General features: G+C 55.8%; 2 protein-coding genes across 3 annotated transcripts; both read right to left on the bottom strand.

The window, feature by feature from the left end:
* Positions 1 to 218: 218 nt before the first annotated feature.
* Ctdsp1 (CTD small phosphatase 1) lies at positions 219 to 5999 on the bottom strand. Of its 2 annotated transcripts, none has more exons than XM_052749853.1 (7): positions 5822 to 5999; positions 4383 to 4531; positions 3899 to 4003; positions 3710 to 3766; positions 3053 to 3145; positions 2278 to 2463; positions 219 to 1786 (listed from the first exon to the last, which is right to left on the bottom strand). In XM_052749853.1, exons 1-7 carry the CDS (start codon positions 5886 to 5888, stop codon positions 1658 to 1660), a joined length of 786 nt encoding a protein of 261 aa, XP_052605813.1. In that variant the 5' UTR covers positions 5889 to 5999; the 3' UTR covers positions 219 to 1657. The 2 variants fall into 2 exon arrangements, with proteins under 2 accessions (XP_052605813.1, XP_052605814.1); XM_052749854.1 differs by having other exon boundaries at positions 3899 to 4000; positions 5822 to 5998.
* A 5462-nt stretch (positions 6000 to 11461) lies between these two features.
* On the bottom strand, positions 11462 to 21478 carry Slc11a1 (solute carrier family 11 member 1). The gene is made up of 15 exons (XM_052749852.1): positions 21318 to 21478; positions 20736 to 20863; positions 19605 to 19727; positions 19194 to 19313; positions 17352 to 17458; positions 16894 to 16964; positions 16526 to 16593; positions 16203 to 16358; positions 15396 to 15554; positions 13726 to 13815; positions 13510 to 13629; positions 13090 to 13239; positions 12629 to 12702; positions 12050 to 12203; positions 11462 to 11949 (listed from the first exon to the last, which is right to left on the bottom strand). The coding sequence occupies exons 1-15, from the start codon at positions 21322 to 21324 to the stop codon at positions 11836 to 11838; spliced, it is 1641 nt and encodes a 546-aa protein (XP_052605812.1). The 5' UTR covers positions 21325 to 21478; the 3' UTR covers positions 11462 to 11835.
* Between the last annotated feature and the right edge of the window lie 935 nt (positions 21479 to 22413).

Here is a 22413-nt window from a genome sequence, read left to right as displayed (position 1 = left end):
AGGTCAGAGGACAACTTGCGCCGAGTTGGTGTTCGCTTTCCATCAATCACGTGGGTCCTGGCGACCGAACTCAGATCGGCCTGGTGTCCGGTGCCCAGGCAGTCCCTCCGGGCCAACTTCCTCCTGCCCAGCAAGGTTCTGAAAAGTAGTCCCAGGTGTGGCGGGACGTTCACGCTCTTCCAAGTCCCCTCCCCAAAAACCACAGAGGCAGAACAGGAAGGGGTCTAGCTTTCTCTTTAGTTATCACACTGAGGTGCTGGTCACAGAGAAGGCACTTAATTGGGAAGGTCATCCGATTCAGGCCAACCATATCCTCTCCCTTCACCAACTCCCTTGGCACTTATCTGTGGGTCCACTTAACCCTCATATTCTGGGGAGAGAGCCCAAGGACTTGAACTCCAGACTCAGCAGGTGTGGGGAGGGGCTTTAGAAACAAGTCAGTTGGCAGAGTGACCTGGGAGCCGCCCCCAGCCAGCAGGGGGCTATAGAGGAGGCTGCGGGAGGGGGGGGTAGGGGATGAGGTGGTGTGAGTTGGCACTGGAGAGGGGAACAGCTTAGTAAGCTTTTCTGAAGACCTCCCGAACCCCACAAGAAGGGTCCACCTCCTGCAGATAGTCTGAAGGCACCAGTGAAGTTTGGGGTTCAGAGGTGGGGCACCAGAGATGAAGCAGAGACCCCCCCTCCCACTCAGCTGGTGGGACTAGCTCCCTGCTGGGCAGAGAAGATACTCAATACATGTTTTTTTTGGATGAATACAGTAAAAGGGCTGGGAAAGACAGAAGATCAGGCCTGTGACCCCTCACAGCCCAGCTTGTTCCATTCAGAAAATAGTAGTTTTAAAAATGTAAAAATCCTTTCCCTCCCTCCCTCCCCCCAATTTCTGGGCTCAGGGAAGGGGCGGGGGAGGAGTGTCTCTTCCCACCCTTTCCTCTCTCCTTCCCTTAAAAATCTATATACACATATACATATTTATATGGCACCACAGGGGAGTCCTGCCAACCCCCAGGGGAGATTGGGGGCTTAAATAAGGGAGCAGCCATCAGCCTTGGACAAGCTGAATTGGGAGTGTTCCCTAAGGAGGGTCCCCAGCTCTTCTACAGGTGGTAATAAGACTTTCTCCCTCTCCCTCCCATGCAGAAACTGGTGGGCACCATCATCCCAGGAAGGAGAACCGGAAGGGGAGAGACTGGTTCCTCCCAGGTCAGCCGAGATCTGGGAAAAGCTGACCAGCAAAGAGGGTTCTATGCAAGGCACTTGGTGTCCACTGTTCCCAGACTTGGGGGTGGGGGGCGGGAATCCAAGGCACGGGGCAGCAAAAACCTTGGCCCTACCCCCAAAGCAGAACTGGGGCTATGAGACCCAATTTGGCAGCAGAGAAACATGGCAGCATGGAGAAGTGAAGACAGGAGTGGGGAGCAAGAGACAGGGCCCCCCAGGTCCCCTGAGAAGGGGGGAAGAAGTCTGAAGGCACTGAGACAGGGGGGCCCAAGGGCTCATTGTCCGCCATGCAGCCTGGCAGGGGAGACACCCTCTTCCCCAGGGCCGTGGATATTGCAGAGCCCAGGGGTTTTGTTAACAGCACAGGCAGGCTCCCGCAGTCTGATGGGAAGAGGCTTGGGCCTTGGTGAGGGGCAGGTCCTGGCCCCAAGACACCTCACTAGCTCCCGGGCCTAGGCTGCCTGAGCACTGAGTACACGTCATCCACACGGCTGAGTTGCTCGAAGAAGGGTAAGAGATCATGGAGCTCAGTGTCACTCATATTGTCAAACCAGGAGGCCACTGGTACCTGGGAGGGGACAGGGGAGTGAGGAGGACAGGTATTCCAGGAGTGGCCCATGTCCAGCCCAATCCCTGCCCACGCAGCACGTGCATGTCTTTGTTTTTGTTTTTTGTTTTTTTTTTTTTATCCTGACAGCAGCTGACGGTGAAATCCATTTGTAGATACCGCTAAGCAAAATGTTCACATACATACTTAAGCTCACTGTGTTTCATTCGGCTAGGCTCCCAAATGGGACTCACCACATCCATTCTGTCCCATTGTTAACAGGTCACGATCGGCAGCTTGAAAACTGCCAGATGGGGACCCCGGCCAGAGGTGAGTACCCTCTACACACAGGCACAGAGTAGAGTATGTGAGCAGGCAGCAGGTGGCAGGCATAGGTCACAGGGAAGTCACCCGCCTCCCCAGGCTACCACCCCACGTAAGGCTGGGGAGGCCACCACAGCACATTATGTGCTCTTGTCCTGTCTCAGACCCTGGGTCCCACGGGTACTCACAGCATTATCTGGATGGAAGACATAGGAGGCCGGTGAGTTGTCCAAGATGAGCACCCGCCGCAGGTCTCGGCCCAGCCTGCTCAGGTCCTTTACGTAGTTGCCCCGATGGAAGACACATGACTCTCGAAACAGCCGGGCACGGAAAGCTCCCCACTTGTCCAACAGGTCAGCTACGGGGTCTGCATACTGGGGTGGGGGTAAGTCAGACTCCTGATCGAGTGGTAATGCCCAGGGCTGCATCTAGTTACACGTTGAAAGTGTGGGAATTTAGCAGACTCGCTGTATGGCATGGACATTAGGATGAACAGCTGCTTTTTAGAAGTATGTTGACCATGACAAATCCTTATGGAAAACAATGACTGTTTCCTGTCATCTGTAGACTTGTTTTGCTGAAGGGGCTCTGCGGCCATCCCATGACTTCGGTCACAAGATGCCTTGGGCACACCTGAAGACTCTTGCATTACTGTGTATCGCTTGCGCACAGTACATAATAAAGGACCAGAGTCATGGAGGCATGTGATGCTCTCCTTCAGTAAGACATGGGAATTAAGACTGGGGAGCTTGGTGTGAGGAAATACTTTGTGTAACTTTTGAATAAATACACCTTTGTATGGCTGTGTGGGGTTCAATCCATCAGAAGAGGCCAGACTTTCCTGTGGCCACCTAGGCCTTAAAATTTCATCTTGGGAGCGCCTTCTTTCTTCCAACGACCTGCACTACACGGCGCACCCCAACAGGAGGGTATGGTTGCCCCAGACCCCAGGCAAGGGCTCACCTTGGCAAGGCTGGCAGTGAACAGCACACACTCAAAGAGCTCGCCCATTCGCTGTAGGAACTCATCCACGTGGGGCCGCTTCAGCACGTAGACCTGGGGAACGAACCAGTGAGGGAGCCGCCGGCTTGAGGAGATAAACAACGGGACTACGGGAATAGTAGAGGAGGCTGGCCCAGGATCTGTGGGCTTCCCCAAAGCCTGCGGGCCGCCCCAACCATCCCCCTCCCTAAGGAGGACCAGAATGTGGCCCCACCTCACCTAGTGGGAGTCGCTAATCCCCAGCCCCTTTCCCTCCTTGGCTTTCTCCAAATGCAGGAGCCCAGGTTAGCCCTCTCACCCCTAGGCTGCAGGGCACCGGCCCCCGAGCCAAGTAATGGAGAACAGGCTGGCCAGCACCACAACCTATCCTGAATTACTTGAACTGGGTCCCGGGCAGTGGGGGCGAGGGGGGAAAGAGGGTTCCACAATTCTCCAGGTCTGAGAGTCTGGCTCGATCTATCCCCGGGGTACCCAGAGAGCCTTGGGTTTCATACCCTGTTCGAGCCTTGGACATTCCCCATCTATCAAAGTTCCATTTGGGGCTCTCTCAAGATTGGTGGGAGGTACCTGGGGTGTAGAGTGCAGATGCCAACCCCCCCACCTCCCTCTGCCCCTCACCTGGTGAACTACCCCATCAATCTCCACGGGTATGATGAAGTCAGCATTGTTCACTGGCTGTGAGGAGAGAAAAATGGCTGGAGCTGGAGAGGGAGTCCCAGGGGTGGAAGTCCAGCAGAGACCTCCCTCCCTGACCAGGGTAGGCCCCCCTCAGAGACTGCAGGCTGAGGGCTGCTGGGCAGGGCCCACCTTGAAGGAGCTGTGCACCAGGGTCTCGTCCAGGTCGATGACCACGCAGATCTTGTCCGAGTCCTGGGCCTTGGCCTCGGGAAGCAGGTACTGGACTGGGGTCTGCTGTGGGGAGGGGCTGGGCTGGGTGGGGTACCTCCTACGCAGGCCTCCCTCCCCAGCTCTCTATCTGAGGACCCAACCACCCGCTCCCCAGCTTTGGTCTTGCCAACTGTGGACCAGGGATAGGCTATATATGGATCCCTCTTCCTCACCTCAGAAAGTACCCATTTATAAGGGGTCTACTCAGATCTCAGGCAAGCCACAGATGTTGGTAGGGAGTGAGGCTGGAAAAGGGCTGGACCTAGCGGGGAGGCGCCTCCCTTTTCTGAACATTTTAGGGTCTACAAGTGTGTCAGTCAAGTTCAGCCTAGACCCCCTTCTGCCAAGTCCACTCTGAGCTGGGCCCAGGGGCGTGTGCGGTTCCCTTCCGACCACTACACACCTTAGGGATGGCGCCATTTTCCTCCACCAGCAGGGGAGCCCCACTGTGGGCAGGCCGGGCCTCCCCATCATCTCGGCAGACGCAGCAGAAGAGTGAGTGGAAGATGCCCCGACTCCGGGGCTTCTGGGAAGCTGCTGACTTCTGGTCACCTGAAGCAAGGAGTGAAAAGTGGGCACACTGGCCTGCAGAGGCTCCATGCACGGGTCTACTCCCTGAGCACCGAGAACGTGGGCACTTTCCTCCATCAAGAGTCACACCAGGGTGCCTCTGGCCCTCTATGAAATGCCCCTTTCCAGGGGCCCCTGCAACTCTCCGACATACGGAAATCTGGTGTGGCTGAGAAGGCAGCCACTTTAAGGAGTAGGTGGCCTGAAGGAGGAGACAGACGGGGTGCTTTCTCTTTTTCCCAGGGTTGGTTTGCAATCACCTGGCCTGGCCCCACACCTTACCTGGGTAGCCCCTGCTCAGGAGCGTCAGGGCTCGGGGCCCCATCGTCCACTCCCACTCTCCCTCCATTCTGTCTACCCCATGGGTCCAAAGTCCTCATCAAGCCTGGGCCCAGAGGCCAGTGTCCCAGGTCTGTCAGCCCCGCCTCCTCCACCCCGCCCCGTCTCAACCTTAGACTTCGGAGAGGCAGCGGCCTTCTAATTGACAGACACCTCCACACCTCACCCCTACGCGCGCGCGCGCCCTCTTTTCTAATCCTTTCTGCCTCCGGCCCCCAAAGAAGCTGGGACAGGACCGTGGACGAACCCCGGTTGACTTCCCGATCTTTTAAGTTCACACAGGGGAAGGTGGGGGGGGGGTGATCCCCACCCAGGCCAGCCCCAGGGGCTGGGTCGATGCGAGTGTGCACAGGCCCGACGCCAACTGGCCTGGCCTGCTGCAGCCGGGGTGCCCCGTGCGCAGCTGGGCACAGGGCTGGCGAGTCTGTCTTGCAAGCTGAGTGGCTCTCCGGCCCCGAGGGTGTCGCCCGCACCTCCACGCGCGCGCGCGACGCCCGAGTTTGTGGGAACGTGGCTGTGGGTTGGCGGGAGATCCCTGCAAGACTACCCAGCCCGCTGCTGTCACCTCGGCACCCCTTCCAGACCTCAGCCTGGAGGAGGCGGAGCCTCAACGGGTGGCCAGGCGGCCGCCTTCACCCCCACCTTCCAGTCCAATTGGCGCCAAACTGGGGGAGGGGGCGACGCCCGGGAATCGCCCGCCGACTAACCCCTCGCTCGCCTCCGGCCTCAGTTTCCCTCCTGGAAGCATACCGAGCGCTCTAGTGGCGCCAGGCCCCGCCCAGCGCTCCAGACTCTCGCGGAGTTCAAACTCTTCCCCGGCCCCCGCTGGCCCCGGGGCTCCTGCTGGGCCGAGGCGCGCGCCCGGGGCAGTGGCAGCGGCTGCGGCGCGGGGACAGCCCTCAGCCCCGACCTCCCCTCCCGCCGCCCGTGTACCTTTGCCCCGCAGCGGGCCCCGCGCCTCCTCCTTGCTGATCTGAGTAATGACGGCCGAGCTGTCCATGGGGCCCGGCGCGCTCCACTCCGGCCGGACTCTGGCCCCGGCGCCCGGCCTCCCCCCCGGCTCGGGCCGGAATCGGGGCGCGGGGGGGAGGGGAGGGTGGGAGGGAGGGATCCCCGCGAGCTTCGGAGGGGAGGGGAGCCAGGTTCTCGGGGGGAGGGGGAGGGAGGGGGCGCGGAGGAAACTTTGTTACAACATGGAGTTTCCTCCCCGCGAGGCGGATGCAAACATGGAACCCGGGCGCCGTTTCAAGGCTCCCCCTTAAAAGGGCAACGGCTTCGGCGCGACCGGGGCTCGGCCGCAGCTTTCATCACTTCTGGGGCCCGGCGGACTGGGAGGCGGGCCGGGTTCCTGCGGAGATCCAGGGGGCGTCGCCTCTCTTCCTGCGGCGTTCTGGCGGGACCCAGCCTTTGCGGCTGCGTGGCAGGGCGGACAGCGGTAACCGGTCGCTGCAAGCCGAGGAGCTCGGGGCTTCAGGCCCGCCCCAAGCGCCCGGCCCGGGAGTGCCCGAAGGCGACGCAGCTCCACCTCCGCGCATTCCAAGGGGCTGACACCAGCTGCCTCCGTTTGCACTTCTGGAAAATGGGATAATGCTAACTTTCTGTAAAATGGGTGCTTTTTAAAAAAAAAAAAAATTTAAATACCGTGTGTGGCCTGCCCATGTGTACGTGCATCACGTATGTGCAGTGCAGCGCAGCGGCCGGAAGGGGGCGTCCATCTTATCTAGAACTGGAGCTAACAGATGGTTGTGAGCCACTATATGGATCCTAGGAACGGAAACCGGGTCCTTTCAAGAGCAGCAAGTGCCTCCGAGCCATCTTTCCAGTCCCTAAAAAAATAAAAAATTAAATTAAAATTACACTTATTTGTGTATGGGAGGGATGCGCGTGCCACGAGTGGAGATCAGATGTTCTCTTCTTCCACCAAGTGATGGCGGGATCAGACTCGGGTGGTCAGGCACCTTCTCACCGCCCCTAGAGTGGGTCTTTTGTCTAATGTTGTGGATACCGTGAGTGAGGGGGAAGAAAAGGGGGGGGGACCCTCTTTGCTAGTTCCAGTAATGCAAACTCATCAAATTATAGGATTCTAGAAAGATTTTTTTTATTTCTGTGTATGTGTATGTATGCCAGAGCCTACGGAGACCAGAAGAGGGCGTCAGATGCCCTGGAGCTGGAGTTACAAGCAAGTTCCTAGCCGCCCTCTGTGCGTGCTGGCAACCCAACTCGCTCGCATAGTCCTCCAGAGCAGTACGCTCTCCTAACGGGCCGAGCCACTTCGCCAGTCCCAAGTAATGTTCTTGATCCGACCCACTATATAACTCAGTCCCCACCGCAGCCTCGAGGGCATCACGGGATGTGAACAATGCCACTTCCGTGCCTACCTTTACCGCTTGTCCTGTAGCAGCAAATCTAGCCCTCTTGCCCTGCCAAGCCATGCAGCGTCCCTCCCGCCCCCACCCGCCGGCAGGAGCCGAGCCTCCGCAGCTCAGGGCCTTGTTTCTTGGACGTGCTGTTCCCTCGAATTGGAACGTGCCTCCTCGTCCTTGGCAGAGCCAAATCCCATCGAACTAGAAGAAGTACCACCTTGTTTGGACGGCTCCCCACCCCCCACCCCGCCGCCCCTATCTGTGATTATTAGAGGGGCCAGTTCCAGGGCTGGCTGCGTTCCCAAGTGCCCAGGGGACGCCCGCGGAGGGAGGGCGGGAGGGAGGGCCCAGCGCCCGCCCTTGGGCGCCTGAGACTGCAACTCTTCAGATTTTAAACACACGTGTCACCGGATCTGTGGGGACACACCCCAGATGGCCATTGCCTAGGTCTGCTTTGACACCCAGGGTCTGCTCGCAGGAAGCCCCCAGTTGCGCCCCTCTAGGGCTGCGGTCCGTTTATTTTTATTTATTTATTTTTAAATTTTTGCTGTTTTACAAAGTTCCTTTCATTCGTCGTAATTTAAAAAATACGAACGCCAAGCCTTGACACGCACTGCTCGCCACTTCCTCCCCCAGGCGCTGGGGCGGGGCGGGGCGGGCGCGTCCTGTCGCGTCCCAGCAGAAAGCGGGCTGGGGGATCTGGTGCCAGACTCAGGAGTGTGGGGCCCTGATCCCCGACCCCTGCTTCTGCTCTCCGGGAGCCCCAGGGCTGCCACCCTTACACTCCAAGGTCTTCACCTCCCGTGTGTTGACGCCCCGGGTCTCGCGCCCTGAATTGCACTCCGGATCCCTCGGACTCCCCGGAACGATACCCTTCTTGCGTTTTTTTTTTTTTTTTTTTTGGCAGAAGAGGAAACAGCTCGGAAAACTGAAGGCACAAACCCAGGCTCTCCGGCCTCTCTCTCTTCGGGGCCTCTATTGGGAGACCCTCTTCTCAGCCAGGCCCACACTGTCCCCAAAAGGAAATGTGTGACCGGAGGTTGAATGAGCCTCTCTGTCCCGCTGCCTTCGGTTCCCTTCGTTCCCTAACCCGCTACCCTGAACACTCACAAACCTGCCATCTAAGCTCACACCAGTCCTCAGGAGCTACCCCCAAACAGCCCAGATGGGTCACCTTCTGCAGGAAGCTCCCAGGCTCTCTCCCTGCTCGGGAGAAAATCGCACCGCCAGTACGGAGGATGGAGGCAATTTTGTTTTTGTTTCCTCCAAGGAGAGCATGGCTCCATCTCCGCTACCGTTTACTCTCCCCCAGCAGTTGGGGAGGGAGGCTTTACCCACACGATCTATTACGATTATTAATTTGATGGTTGCATCCCCAAGGAAAACAATAGTGTGGGCTGCTGGCGGCGGGGTGGGGGGTGGCAAACAGGACTCAGCAGGATGCTGTAGGGCAGTTGAGACAAGGGTCCCTCCATCCAGCACCTCGGTTTCCCACTCGCAGAATGGGGCAGGGGGCAGACCTATGGAGCTTCTAGGGAAACGCTAAGGTAGGCCTCTTTCCTTAAATTCAGAGTTTTGGGGCTGGATTCACCAGGTCTACCACGGAGATGGGGGTTACACTCACCAGTGACCAATGGTTAGAAACAGCGGACCTCATCTCTGACCCGAGGCCTCAGTAGCCCCTAAGCCGACCCTCCTTATCTTTTTTAAAAGATTTTAAAATGAGCCCGGTGGTAATGGTGATGCAAGCCTTTAATTCCAGTAGTTGGGAGGCAAAGGCAGGCGGATCTCTGTGAGTTCGAGGCCAGCCTGGTCTACAGAGTGAGTTCCAGGACAGCCAGAGCTACACAGAGAAACCCGGTGGAGGAGGAGGAGGAGGAGGAGGAGGAGGAGGAGGAGGAGGAGGAGGAGGGGGGAAAGAAAGAAAAAAGTTTTTAAAAAATCACTATATTTTATTTCTTTGTGTGTGAGCACGCATGTACCACAATACATGTATGGAGCCAGAGAACCCACACACATAGGGCCCAAAGACTGCACTCTGGTCCTCAGGAATGGTGGCTGGTACCTTTACCTACTGAGCCATTTCCCTGGCCCCAAGATTTATTTTCATTGTTACAATTATTATTTGGAGATAGTCTCACTATGTAGCTCTTGCTGGGCCTGGAACTTGCGGTTTAGACGAAGCTGGCCTGCTTCAACTGCGTAGAGAGAGCCACCTGCTTCTGCCTCCAGAGTTCTGATGTTAAGGTGTGTGCCACAATGCCCGGCTAAGATTTATTTTTATGTATATGTGTTAGTGTACGCCACCAGTGTTAGGATGCCTCGGGAGGCTAGAAGAGTGTCAAAGCGGCCTCTGGAGCGGGAGTTCCAGGCTGTTAGAGCTACCACATGCCATTCCCTGCCAGGGAAGTGCAATCGCCTGAGCCAAATTTACCTTCTCAGCGCCCAATCCTGAATCCTAGATTTAGTTTTTCATGGATCCACCTTATCAACCTTCCCATCCTTCTGGGTCCCCCCACCCCACCCCACCCCCGGCCCCATTCCGCAGCATCTGGGAACTATGCACTCGGGGCACACTCACTGACAGCTTAGCTTTCAGAATCCTGTTCCCAGTGGCCTTCCCCCTGAACTCACTGGGTCAGGTGTCCGGCCTCACCCTGTCACGGTTCTTGTTTATTTAGCCCCACCTCCACCCCCTTCCCGTGAGAGCTCTTTGACAGTTGACATCCTCTTTAATTCGGGACTTTACCTCTCTTCCACTTCTAGTCCCGGGCCTACTACAAAAAAAGGAACCCCATTAATGAATGCCAAGTGAATCACCAGAATGGGCAGCAAGTTGAGGGACACTTAGGAGAAACGGAAGGGGAATCTGGGAGACGCGTTCTTCGGGACCCCCCCATCCCCTCCTGGCTATCTCGGGTTCCATCTTCTCCAGGGGCAAGCACCAAGGCGTGGGGAGGTACTCTTGCCCAGACCACCCTCTCTGGCGGCTGTCCGGGTTGCGCCAGACCTGTCCCTCCGCCGCTCCTTTCGGGCCCCACCCTCCTCGTTGCCCTTTTAAGAAAGAGGAAATTCTTTTCATAAACAAGCGCCCCAATCTGAGCGTCCAGCCGGCAGCCTACCCAGCCGGGTTCCGGGTAATGGGAGCTACTTCCAGACAGCGAACCTCCCCCGGGCTCAACCCTGGGACAAGGCTCGGTGGACACCCCTTCCTCGGCGCTGCTCTGGGCTGTTCTAGGCTCGGGTGCGAGGAACCGGAGGAGTCCGGAGGAGGGACTTAGGGGAGCCTAGAAACTGTCTAGGGAGCGTCTGCAAAGTGTTAGCGCTGCACGGGGCGAAGGGTTCCGGGAGGCTCGCTGCGGAGGAGGGGGTTCCCTGCCCGCGCTGGTACTCGCAACCTCTGCGCGGGCGGAGGTGGCTTCCGCAGCCTTAGGAGAGCACCCGCCTGCCCACCTGAGTGCCACTTGTCCCTGAGGGACGGCAGGGCTTAGGCCGGAGTGTGGGTGCTCGGGAGAGTCTCTGCCCCTAGGGGGAGCTGAGAGACGAGCGCAGGGAACCCTAATGGGGCAGCGTGGGAGTCGGGTCAGCCCTGTCCCCTGGGGAGATGGCCAAGGAACTGAGCCTTGAAGGCACAGACTTTGGGTCCTTTATGGCCTGGTTCCTGACAGAAAAGGAACCGTTTCTAGGTTTTACCGCCTGGAAAATGGGTTGCAGTAAAAACAGAGAGTAGGAAGATAATCAGACGTTTGAGGGGTGCGGGATTCGACGTTTAGATTTTTTTTTCCAGCGCTTTGGAACAGAGGGGAGCTCCTGTTCAGTCGTCGGACTATTTTTTTTTTTTAAGTTTCTTCCAGTCCTAACCCCGCCCCCCCCCCCCCCCCCCCCCCCGCTCAAGTTTGTCAGGTTACTGCTCCTCCTCCTCCTCCTCCTCCTCCTCCTCCTCCTCCTCCTCCTCCTCGAGACAGGCTGTCAGGTAGCCCAGGTTAGCCTTGGACTATATAGCAAGACTATATAGATGACCTAGAACTCCTTAAGCCTCAGCCTCCACCTTCCAAGTGAGACAACAGAGTCGTGGAGTTGTTTTGTTTTCTTTTGTATGGGGTGGTCTGACTAACCTTGTACCCCCATCCTACTACCTCAGTCCAGGAGGATTACACGATTGCACGGAAGAGTTTTTGGATATCTTTCAGGAACCGAGCAGCAGACACTGTTTTGTGTTGAAGTAATTTTTATTTATATGGATGCTTTGCCTGCATGCCTGTCTGTGCCCGGGTGCATGCAGTACCCGGTCTAGGAAGTCAGAAGAGGGCACTGGATGCCCTGGAACGGGAGTCACAGTCACTTGAGAGGCACCATGTTGGTGCTGGAGAGAGCAGCCAGTGTTCTTAACATTTGAGCCATCTCTCTAGCCCCAGGCTCTGTGTTTTTAAGTCTTTGGCGTTGGTGGTTAGATGGGTGTGGTCCCTAGCACGGATGAGGGCACTTTACTCAGAGGTGAAGCGCTTGTCTAAACTGGAAACCTGTAATCCACTAAGCTGCATGGTGGATCTCCAAGTGCCTTGCTTTCTGGATCCGCTGCTCCTCTCACCCAGAGCTCTCCCCATCTTCCTGCTCCTCTTTGGGGAGCCCATATAGGAAGTGCTGGTGGGAACTGTGGGTCAGAAAGGAGGCTCCGTGGGCAATGCAACAGGTCCAGGCCTGCGAAAGGACCATGAATGGGGAGAGAGGCCAGAGCTCTGCAGAAGCCCCATGGGTCTCCCTCTCCTGCCCTCCCTTATCCCTTGGCTGCCCCCAGTACCAGATAGGCAGTAAGGCCCAGGTAGCCCAGAGCCAGCAGAGCTACGAGGCCAAAGTAGGCAGGGTGCGGGAGGCTGGGCAGGTAGCTGACCACAAAGTAGAGGTTGATGGCACAGACCAGTGCCATGATGCAGGAAGTGATGGCTTTGCTCAACCTGGGGGATGACAGGGTCCTGAGGGCTGGCTGGATGCAGCTGGACCACCTGGGTCATCTCCCCACCCACCCCCACACCCAGGGCCTCCAGCTAGCCCGGAACTGGGGACAGGGACTCAAGATCCCTCCTCTTCTGACCTGTGTGGTCTAGAGCAGACAGACCCCATTGGCTGCTTGGGGGCCCTTCAGGCTGTCCACACTGGCAGGACTTGGCAAGGGGTATGGTGAAGGTAAAGCCAGGTTCAAGAACAAGCCCCACCAAGTCCTGGCTCCCATGGTTAGTAGCTGTGAGACACTGGGCAAGTTCTTTAAGGTCCTGGGGCCTTGGTTTCATGGGATGGTGGTGATAACAGTTGTTCCTGCCTCTCCGTGGCTGTGAGTACAGAAGGCAGGTTCCAGGATCTGGTTTGGGAGGGGAGTACTCACAGACCATTGGCAAACTCCTGCATGATGGCTGGCATGCTGGTGAATGTCAAGATGGGCAGCACAGCAAAGGGCAGCTGTAGAGAGCAGTGGAGGCTGAGGCTGAGGGAGCCTGCCTCGGTACAGCAGGGAGCAGGAGCGGCGACCTCCGCATCTCCTCTGGCTGGGGGCCTTTGGGGAAGTTCCCTAAGAGCCCCGGGGCAATAGTCTCATCCCTGTCCCTTTCAAAGCAGGAGGAAGTATGGAGAGCTTTGGCCTCAGACTGCTGGAGTTTGAATGCCAGCTCAGCCTCCCGTCAACTAACTCCATTCATCAGTTTTTCCATCTGTGGAATGGGGACAGTGGGGACTCTTGCTCCTTAGGGTGGCTGTAGAGTCCCATGAGGGTTTAGGGCAGAGCCTAGAGGGCTCTTTGGGGGGTGCGGAGGGGGGCTACTGTGCTCCTTATTGGACCACGGTTCTCACCAGCAGACTCTGCAGAACGTTGAGCAGATCGTTGAGGCCCGATAGGTCCCTCAGGTCTCGGAAGACAGCCACAAGCACGGTGGGCAGGATGGCGCAAGAGCGAGTGAGGAGGACGCGGGCGAAGCGGGACCACCGCAGCCTCAGGAAGCCCTGAGTGCGAGGAGCAAGCACCCTGATGGGGCCGTGCGGCCTCGGTGGTCTCAGACTCCCCTGCCACCCCCCCACCCCAATTTGTCCATCTTGGAAATGGGGGCAGCTCTGACCCTTGTTGGGGAGAGGATGAGTGGGGAAGGGGGGAGTCCCCTAACTGGTTGCCGATTGTGGAGCAACTCTCGGGATTCTGGCTGTCATCCCGCCCCTCTGCGACTCAGAAGGGCCCAGCACCAAGCCTCCATTGGCCAGTGGGCCCTCAGTGCCCACCTCCATCACGAACTGCCCTGCGTAGGTGCCAGTCATAGTTGAACTCTGGCCGGCTGCCAGGAGACCCACTGCCCAGATGTAGAGGGCTGCAGGGCCAAAGAGACAGCCTAGGATCACACCCTAGACGAGAAGGTGTGATCAGACACAGGCCCCGCCCACTAGAGGCTCCACCCCCCGACAAGGCGTGGCCAGACATCCGGCCCGAGTGGCACTTACTCCTTGGTAAATATCCACTGACACTGTGTCATTGTCCCTGGGGAAGATCTTAGCATAGTTGTGGAGGCTGCTGTTGGCACAGATGTTGAACTGCGGGCAGGAGTCAGTAGGAGGGAGGTGGGAAAAACACAAACGCGTTTTTGGAAAATCAGGACCCCAGGCCCTGGTGAATTTAAAACCTGAGGCCCGGCAGGCGAAATCTGGCTAGACATACTTTGTTAATAATGGTTTTCTTTTTCTTTTTCTTTTCTTTCTTTTTTTGAGACACAGTATCTCTATGTAGCCCTGTGTGTCTTGAAACTCCCTGTGTACACCAGGCTGGCTTTGAATTCACAGAGCTCTGCCTCTGCCTTCAGAGTGCTGGGTTTAAAGGCTTCGGCCACCATGCCCAGCTTGTTTTCATTTCTCTTACTGTGAATTTGTTGTTAGTATTTAAAATGCAGCTTCACAGGAGAAGTGGACTTCTATCCTCTGGGATCAGTAAGAGCAGACACCGTCACTACATTCCCACAGCCCCCTCTTCCTCAAACAGCCCTGTAGTCACTTGAACTTGAAAACAGGCACTCGCCCTTAATCCCAGCACTCTGGATTAAAGAGGCCGGTGGATCTCTGTGAGTTCGAGACCAGCCTGGTCTACCGAGTGAGTTCCAGGACAGCCAGGGATACACCCAGAGAAACCCTGTCTCAAAAACGAAAAACAGCCGGGCAGTGGTGGCGCACGCCTTTAATCCCAGCACTTGGGAGGCAGAAGCAGGAGGATCTCTGTGAGTTTGGGGCCAGCCTGGTCTACAGAGCTAGTTCCAGGACAGCTGGGGCGGTTACACAGAAAGACTCTGTCTCGAAAAGCCAACCAACCAACTAAACAAAAAAACAAAACAAAACAAACAAACAAACAAAAAAGCAAGAAAATCAGCTTTGAAGTCTCCCATAGAACCCTCTCCCCTCATGCTATGTAGTAGTGTGATGCCGTGGGGGGGGGGAATGCACCCTCACACACTCAGGACATATAGCAAGGCCTTCCAAGGGCAATGAGTAGGGAATCCTGCCTCATTCCCCACCACCACCACCACACCACATGCACACAGAGGGTTCCACCTTTAGCAAGTGACTAGGATTGTGATAGCCCCATGATGGAGGACTGACTACTCCTAGAGGGTGACAGACCCAAGTCTAGAGCCCGGAGAGCTAGGAGGAGCTGGTCAGCTCCTGCTTCCAGAGAGAACATAACTGCCAAGGTCCTTTCGGGGACCCTCCCCCCTCCGCCCGTCATTCTGCATCTCCACCTGCAGCTGCATCCCTGCATTGTTCCGCCTCTGAACTCCCCTGAGCACCCACGGGCGGGCGGGCGACTGGCTTCCTGTCTCTTCCTGTCTTCCCTGTGTGTGACAGCTACAAGAGCAAGGTGCGGGATTCCTTCCTTGCTCGCTCTGCCCTGTGGCTCTCGGGTGATGCCTGGTACCAAAGCAGCAGCTCGGTCATTGCTGCAACGTGATTGACTGACACCTGTCTTCTGGGAGTTGAGATGATGAGGAGAGAGGACCCTACAGCCCAGAGTCCAGCAGGGACTCCGGAAGGTGTGACCCCGTGACCTGAAACCCGGGGCCAAGCTGAGGGCCGATGGGGTGGGGGACACACAAGCAGTGCTGGTACATGGGGACAGTGTGGCTCACCGCTTCCTCATTGGTTTGCTGGTAGAAGGCCTGACCAAAGACAGCCATGACGAAGAGGTTGATGATGAAGGACACAAAGAGGGCAATGGTGGCCTCAATCAGGAAGTACATGTTGGCTTCTCGAATGTCCGCCCGGCGGGCTCTGTCTACCTCTCTGGACTAGTGAGGTCAGAGATGGAGGGAAGGACCAAAGTCTCTCAGAGGTCCCCGACGTCCTCGACCCCCACATTTATACCTGTGTTCCCTCTGAGTCACGGTTCCTTCAAAGTCCCCTGTGTAGAATCTGGTTCAGGTCCTGGTCAACTGCCCACTTCCCACATCCCTTGCCGGCAGTCTGGTCCGCAGTGACAGGTTATGTGAGTGAAGGAAGACCTGACCTTTGAGAGCCCTCTCTAATTCAGCCCTGATGTTCTTCCCCTTCATTCAACATGCTTCATCTTTGAATGGGTCTGGTTCATTTCTGCCTCAGGACCTTTGCACTTGCCAGTCTCCCATCCTTCGGTCCTTCTACCAGACTTTTGAGTTTGTTTCTTTGTGAGCACCTTGCACCATCCGCTTTTCCTTCCTTTGTTTACTTTGTCCTTGTCTGTATCCCCACACTGGGATGCAGATGTTTCGGGGGGCGGGGGGGCAGGGCCTTGACTGAGGTACACCCCTCCCCCAGCTCCTAGCACACCTCAGACAGGTGGACTGAACAGCAGAGAATGATTGATTCCATTCTCATCTAAGATCCTCAAGGACAGGGCGCCTGAGGCAGGGGCTCAGGCTGAGGCACGGGCTCCTCATCCCTCCCTCCCCTCTGCTCACCTTGACCAAGGCTGAGTGCAGGTAGATGTTGTGGGGCATGATGATGGCGCCAACAATGCCCACCGCCTGCAGCAGCTCAGGCTGACCACAGCCGGGGCAGGAGGGCAGGAACAGGCCCTGAAGAAGTGCTCCCTGGGATGGACGTGCTACCACATACTGTCAGAAGGAGCTTGGTCAGCCCACCTAAATCCACCCTCCTCCCACCCCATCCCCAAAGGCAGGCAAGGAGTGTGGCTGAGGGCTATCTCCCTAGACCCTCAGGCTACCCAGAAGGAAGGGAAGGGGGTGATCTTGAGGAAAGGGGTGTAGTTCTGATTTCCCACCTCGTAACCGAAGGTCAAAGCCATAATAGTAATAAGAAATCCAAAGAAAGCTTCCAACTTGCGCAATCCTAGGAGTATAAAACACAGACTCCAAACCCCTGTCGCATAAACACTGGCGGGTGGCTGTTTTGAGCACTTTGTCCCAGGCACTGGGCCAAGGGCTTAACATATATTTTCCTCACTGAAACCTCCCCACAGCCCTATGACGTCTGGGCTGTTCTTTCCCGTGTTACAGAAGATGAAACCGGAAACCCTTGCTCAAGGCACACAGCTGGAGGAAGGGGGACCCATAGCCCTGGGAGGAGCCAAGGCTCCATGAGGGCAGCCCTACCCACTCTTATCCCTTAAGAAGAAGGACTTTCTCTCACCATAGTTATCCAGGAAGAGGAAGAAGAATGTGTCCACGATGGTGATCAGGACGCCACCCCACAGGGGGATGCTGAAACCACATAGGTCGGATCAGTCCAGCCTGGTCCAGGTCTGGAGTTCCAACCCTCAGTGGGGAGTCAGGCACCCAAATGGCCCAGGCAGCTAGGGCGAGGGGAGTGTGGTGTGTGCTGAACATGTGTAGATACACCCAGGAAGGGCAAAACCAGGTAGAGGGATCAGGTGTGTTAGGGAGCCCTGGCCTGTGATTTGTGACTGACACATGTGTGAGTTCACATGTGTCGCCTTACATCCTGAGAAATAGATTCATACCAGCCCTATGTGTGAGGGAATAGGGTGATTAAAAAAAAAAAAAAAAGACATAGGAAGGCCCTCAGCTTGGGGAGACAACAGTGGCTCCCTCCGGCCTCGGACTGAGGTGGGCTCCCTAGCATGATACCGTCCAGCTGAGAGCAGGTTGAAGGAGATAGCTGTGCCGATGACTTCCTGCATGTCTGAGCCCACAATGGCTAGCTCGATGGTCAGCCAGAGGAGGGTGCGGGGCACCTATGGGGAGGAGATGTTGCTTCCTTAAAAGAAGGCTAGCTGGTTGGCATTTCCACTCCGCACTTGCTTTCCAGGGCTCTGCACTGAGCTGTGGGTCTGGAAGCCTGCAGGCTTCTACATTTGCCAGCTCGTTTTATAAGACAGCCGGGCGACGGTGGCGCACCCCTTTAATCCCAGCACTCGGGAGGCAGAGGCGGGTGGATCGCTGTGAGTTCGAGGCCAGCCTGGTCTACAGAGTGAGTTCCAGAACAGCCAGGGCTACACAGAGAAAGCCCCGTCTCGAAAAACCAAAACAACGAAACAAGACCCGCTTAAAGGAGTTTGTTGTGGTGTTTTTTGTGTCTCACGAGGGTTTGGGTGCTGGAAACTTGGTCTCATGTTGAGATCAGGCAGAGCCCTTTAGAGCAGAAGACAGAGCTGGTGACACAGGCCTGAGGTCCCAGAAGCTAAAGCAGGAGGGAAAGTAAGTTCAAGGATAGCCTGGGGCAGCTTGGTAAGACCCTGTCTCAAAGAAATAGTCAAGAGGGGCCGAGGACGGAGCTCAGTGTGACCGTGCTTGCCCTGGCACTGATGGGGCTCCCACCCCCCAAATACAGCCAAGCAGAAACTGGCACCTGGAACATGTAGACCTGTGAGCTAATCAGACTTTCCTGTTTTGTTTTGTTTTTTCTTTTTGTTTTGCCGTGCTGGAGAGTCAACTCAGGCCTTGTGTGTGCTAGGCATGCGCTTGGCCAGTGTGTGACACCCCAGCCTAATCTTTTCTTTGTTGGTTTTCTTTCTTTCTTTATTTTTTTTTGAGGGGGTGAAGTGGGATGGGGTGGAAGACAGGATCTCTTTAAGTATCCCTAACTGTCCTGGAACTCACTCTGTAGACCAGGTTGCCCTCAAACTCACAGAGAGCCACTTGCCTCTGCCTCCTGAGTTTAAAGGGGATTAAAGGGGTGTACTATTAACCAAACCTAGCCAGACATGATGGTGCACACCTTTAATCCCAGCACTCTGGAGGCAGAGGCATGTGGGTCTCTCTGAGTTCCAGGCTAGCCAGGCTTACACAGGGAAACTCTGCCTCTAAATAACTAAATGAAAACAAAATAAACTACCCAGCTTCAAGGACTCTGTTTTAGCAACGGACACAGACTAATTCCGACAGATGCTGAGAGGAACAGACCCCCTGCTCCCAGTGGCATTTTTGACAGTGATATCAGTGAGGATACTAGGTTCCAGTAGTTCTCATGGTTATTTAAGCCTGGCAGCAAGCTTCTAGAAGCAAATGACTGCTTTGGGGCGCCTATGGCGTGGGGAAGGGGTTATCAGCTTTACTGACACCCTTTGCCTTCCAACTTCCAACCCTTCTGATCCTGAAAGGGTTAAATCTGAAAAGGGCCGGAGAAGGGCTCGGTGGTAGATAGGAGCTCCTGGGTTCCATCTCCAAGCGTGCAAAAACAAAACAAAAAACAAGTGAATCAATACAACGAAAATCCCTCTGAAATACCTCACGGTGTGATTTGGGTGGTCTTGAGTGGATATCCACAACACCCAAGTTCCCCAGCCCAGCAGTGACCTCGCGGCCCTCAGCTGCTGGGGCTCTGTTTGTGTGCTATGAACTGAGCCTGTGTTTTCATTTGCCAGGGGGACCTGTGATGCCTGGGAGCTGGTGATGTCTTTATGTGATGACGGAAGCTATAAATAGCGGCTCAGGGTCTGAGACCCGTGGGGGCTTCCCGTCCATGCTCACCTTAGGGTAGTAGAGATGGCAGACTTCACCCAAGTCCTTGCCTGTCACCACGCCTAGCCGGGCAGCCAGCCTCTGGCAGAGTAAACCTAGCACCGTGGCCCAGAGCAGCACCCAGAGCAGCTGTGAGGGAACAGGGGAGACTCTCAGCCAAAACAGCGCTCCCGGGACAGAGAAGAGGTGTGGTGGAAAGACCACCCCCTACGGTACGGCCTCCTTTCTGGAGGGGCTTCCCTAGAGACACCTCCCCACCCCATTACACACCCCTCCCCCTGCACCTGCCACACTGAGCATGCTTGAACTTCATCCCTATTCCCAGGCAAACCAGCTTGCTGTGGAGAACTGGGGTCTTCACTCTCTTAGCCAAGACGCTCCCCTCCCTACAAAGCCACCGTAAAGGCCCAGATTCTATACTTTAAATCCTGCCACAGCACCAGCCTGAAGGTCCGACTCGATGTTGCCTGGGTCAAGGAAAGCGATGCTCATGAGGAAGCCAGGCCCCGTGAAAGCCCACAGTTTCCTCAGGCTGAACGTGCCCTGGTGGGAGTAAGCAGAATCAGGTCATCTCAGATGCAGGGGTGGGGGGTGGGGGTGTTAGTGGTTGCGGCTGGCCTCGGCCTGCCCACCTCGGCCAAACTCAGCAGGCATCTTCGGCCCAGGCTGGCCAGCCTGGTCCTCCATCACCCACCCAGTGCCCCCGCCCCACCCTGAGGAAGCAGTGCTGAGTCACTGTGGCTCTTGCCTTTTGGATGGGTCACGTTCTGCAGCTGGCCAGCACGTGACCTGTCTCTGCCCCTTGCAGACCTCAAGAGTCCCGAGAGAGAGGGACCTTGTTGTAGTTACACCTCCCTGTCCCAGCTCCTCCCTCCCCAGCCTTTCTCAGACCACAGGCCCTTCTCTCTGGGGAACCACTGAGGTCTCTCTCAGTCACCCAACCCTACTTCTGGGTTTGGCCTGTTGGTTGGTCTATGCATCTGCTCAGATGGTAGCAATAGAGACTGAGAATGGGTGCCTGGAGGGCAAGGTCACTTGCCACCAAGCCTGGAACCCACATAGTAGGAGAGAACTGACTCCCACAAGTTGTCCTCTGACCTCCACAGGCATGCTATAGTATAGGTATGGACACACCTATACACACACACACACACACACACACACACACACACACACGCACGCACGCACGCACACGCACATGCACATGCACACACACAAATGCACAAAAACAAATAAATAAATGTGATGCATTATAAAAAGAAAGAGTGTGGCAAAACTGGGTGACAGCATCCTAGAATCAGCCTGATACTTCTCTTTATCCATCACTTCCCTGGGTGGTCCCTTCCTCCAACGCTAAAATAGTCTCCAGGCTCTTTCCCCTCATGGGAAAGCTGAGGTCCTCTTGAGAACCCATTGATTATTTTTCAGATAACTACAGAGTACCCAGCTGGTCACGGTCATGGTCACAGAAGATGCCCCCTCCCCAGCCTGTAAGACCTCAGAGAATCTGGTAGACCCAGGAAGCTCTGAGGCCATTCCCAGCATTCCTACCTGCTCTGTGCTGGGGATGGGAATCTTCTCACTCAAGTAGGTCTCCTGGGGAGGCACAGGTGCTGTGCCAGGCAGGCTGGAAATAGAGCCATAGCTGGGCCTGCTCAGCCTCTGGGGGCTCTTGTCACCTGTGAGGGACCCCAGGATGCTAGGCGGGTGTGCACTTCTTTCAAGAGCCTAGGATTCAAGCTGCCTGCCTCCTCCACCACCACCTCCGCCCCTTTGACTGGCCATTTCATCTGTGTGTCAAGCAGAGGTTTCCAGAATCACTTCCCTCCCAGTGAGCACAGAACTTCTCCAATCCAAATCTCCTGAGTCAGGAGATTTGTGAGACATGAGGCCCAGAGAAGGGCAAGCCAAAGTCTCTAGCTCAGCTCCTTGGGGGCCCCCAGCTTAGCTGCTCGGGGGCCCATACTCCGCCTTCTCCATCAGTTTTAATCCAAAGAAGTGCCTGACTCCAGTGTGTCTGGCAGACCAGAGCCCCCACAGAGACCATAAGTCTTTCTTGCTGCCTCAAATCTCCCCCAGACTTGGTCTCCTCCTTCACCCTCCCCCACTGAAGTCACACTAAGTCCCACTCACGAATCATGAGGATGCAGGTGTCAGATGGGTGGCGAGCAGGCCCAGCAGCTTCTCAATCTGTCCCCGTCTATGGGTGCTGGTACAAGTGAGTAAGAGTCGGGGAACACACATCCTTCCCATCCTTGCCAGGCTTCCATCTCCACATCACCAAGGGCATGCCCACAATTTCACATAATCCATGTTTCGAAACACTCACCAAATGCAGAAGTGGCCAGTTGTGGCGGAAGGGGCTGGTAACCCACATTTTGACCCTTGCTCCTCTCCTGGCTACCCTGTCCTCCACAATACCTCTGGTCTTGTTCCAGGTACCCCAAAATTATCTCTGATTTCAGGTCTTTCTGCCTGTTGAGCAACATGGCTTGCAGCATTATTTGTAATAGCCAAAAGCTGGAATTTTCCAGCTGTCCATCAACGCGTGAGTGAATCACTACTTGGCAATAAAAGAAACAAAGCACTACCACATTTAATAACGTGGGTAAATCTTCAGGAAATTATACTGGATGAAAAGTTCAAAGCGCACCTGGGCTGCAGGCGGAGTTTAAAGTCCCAACAATTTAGTGAAACCCTGTCTCACAATGCAAAAGGAAGCCAAAGTAGGGAAGTAATTTAGTGGTAGTAGTTTAGAAAGTTAGTTAGTAGTTTAGAAAGCTGGCCTAGCACGTGCTTAGGTTAAAAAAAAAAAAAAGTCACTTTCAAAAGCTTACCTCTTAGTTCAACGTGGTAGCACGTGTCTCCAACCCCAGTACTCCAGAGGCTAAGACAGGAGAATAGTGAGTTTCAGGTGAGGCTTGCACACACCATACACACCAGGCTCTGCCACTGACCTGCAATTTCAGCCCTTGAGTTTTCAAGACAGAGTCTATGTGGTGGAGGCCGGCCTCAAACTCATAATCCTCCTACCTCTGCACCCTGAGTGCTGGGGTTATAGGTGTCACACCTGCCTTGAATCCGTGTGTGTGTGTGTGTGTGTGTGTGTGTGTGTGTGTGTGTGTGTGTGGAGAGAGAGAGAGAGACAGAGAGAGAGAGAGAGAGAGAGAGAGAGAGAGAGAGAGAGAGAGAGAGAGAGGAGAGAGAGAGAGAGAGAGAGAGAGGAGAG

This window comes from Peromyscus californicus, unplaced genomic scaffold (assembly GCF_007827085.1).
Source record: "Peromyscus californicus insignis strain IS unplaced genomic scaffold, ASM782708v3 Scaffold_21__1_contigs__length_65335640, whole genome shotgun sequence".
NCBI classification, from domain to species: domain Eukaryota; kingdom Metazoa; phylum Chordata; class Mammalia; order Rodentia; family Cricetidae; genus Peromyscus; species Peromyscus californicus.
This window is presented reverse-complemented; position numbering and strand designations above follow the sequence as displayed.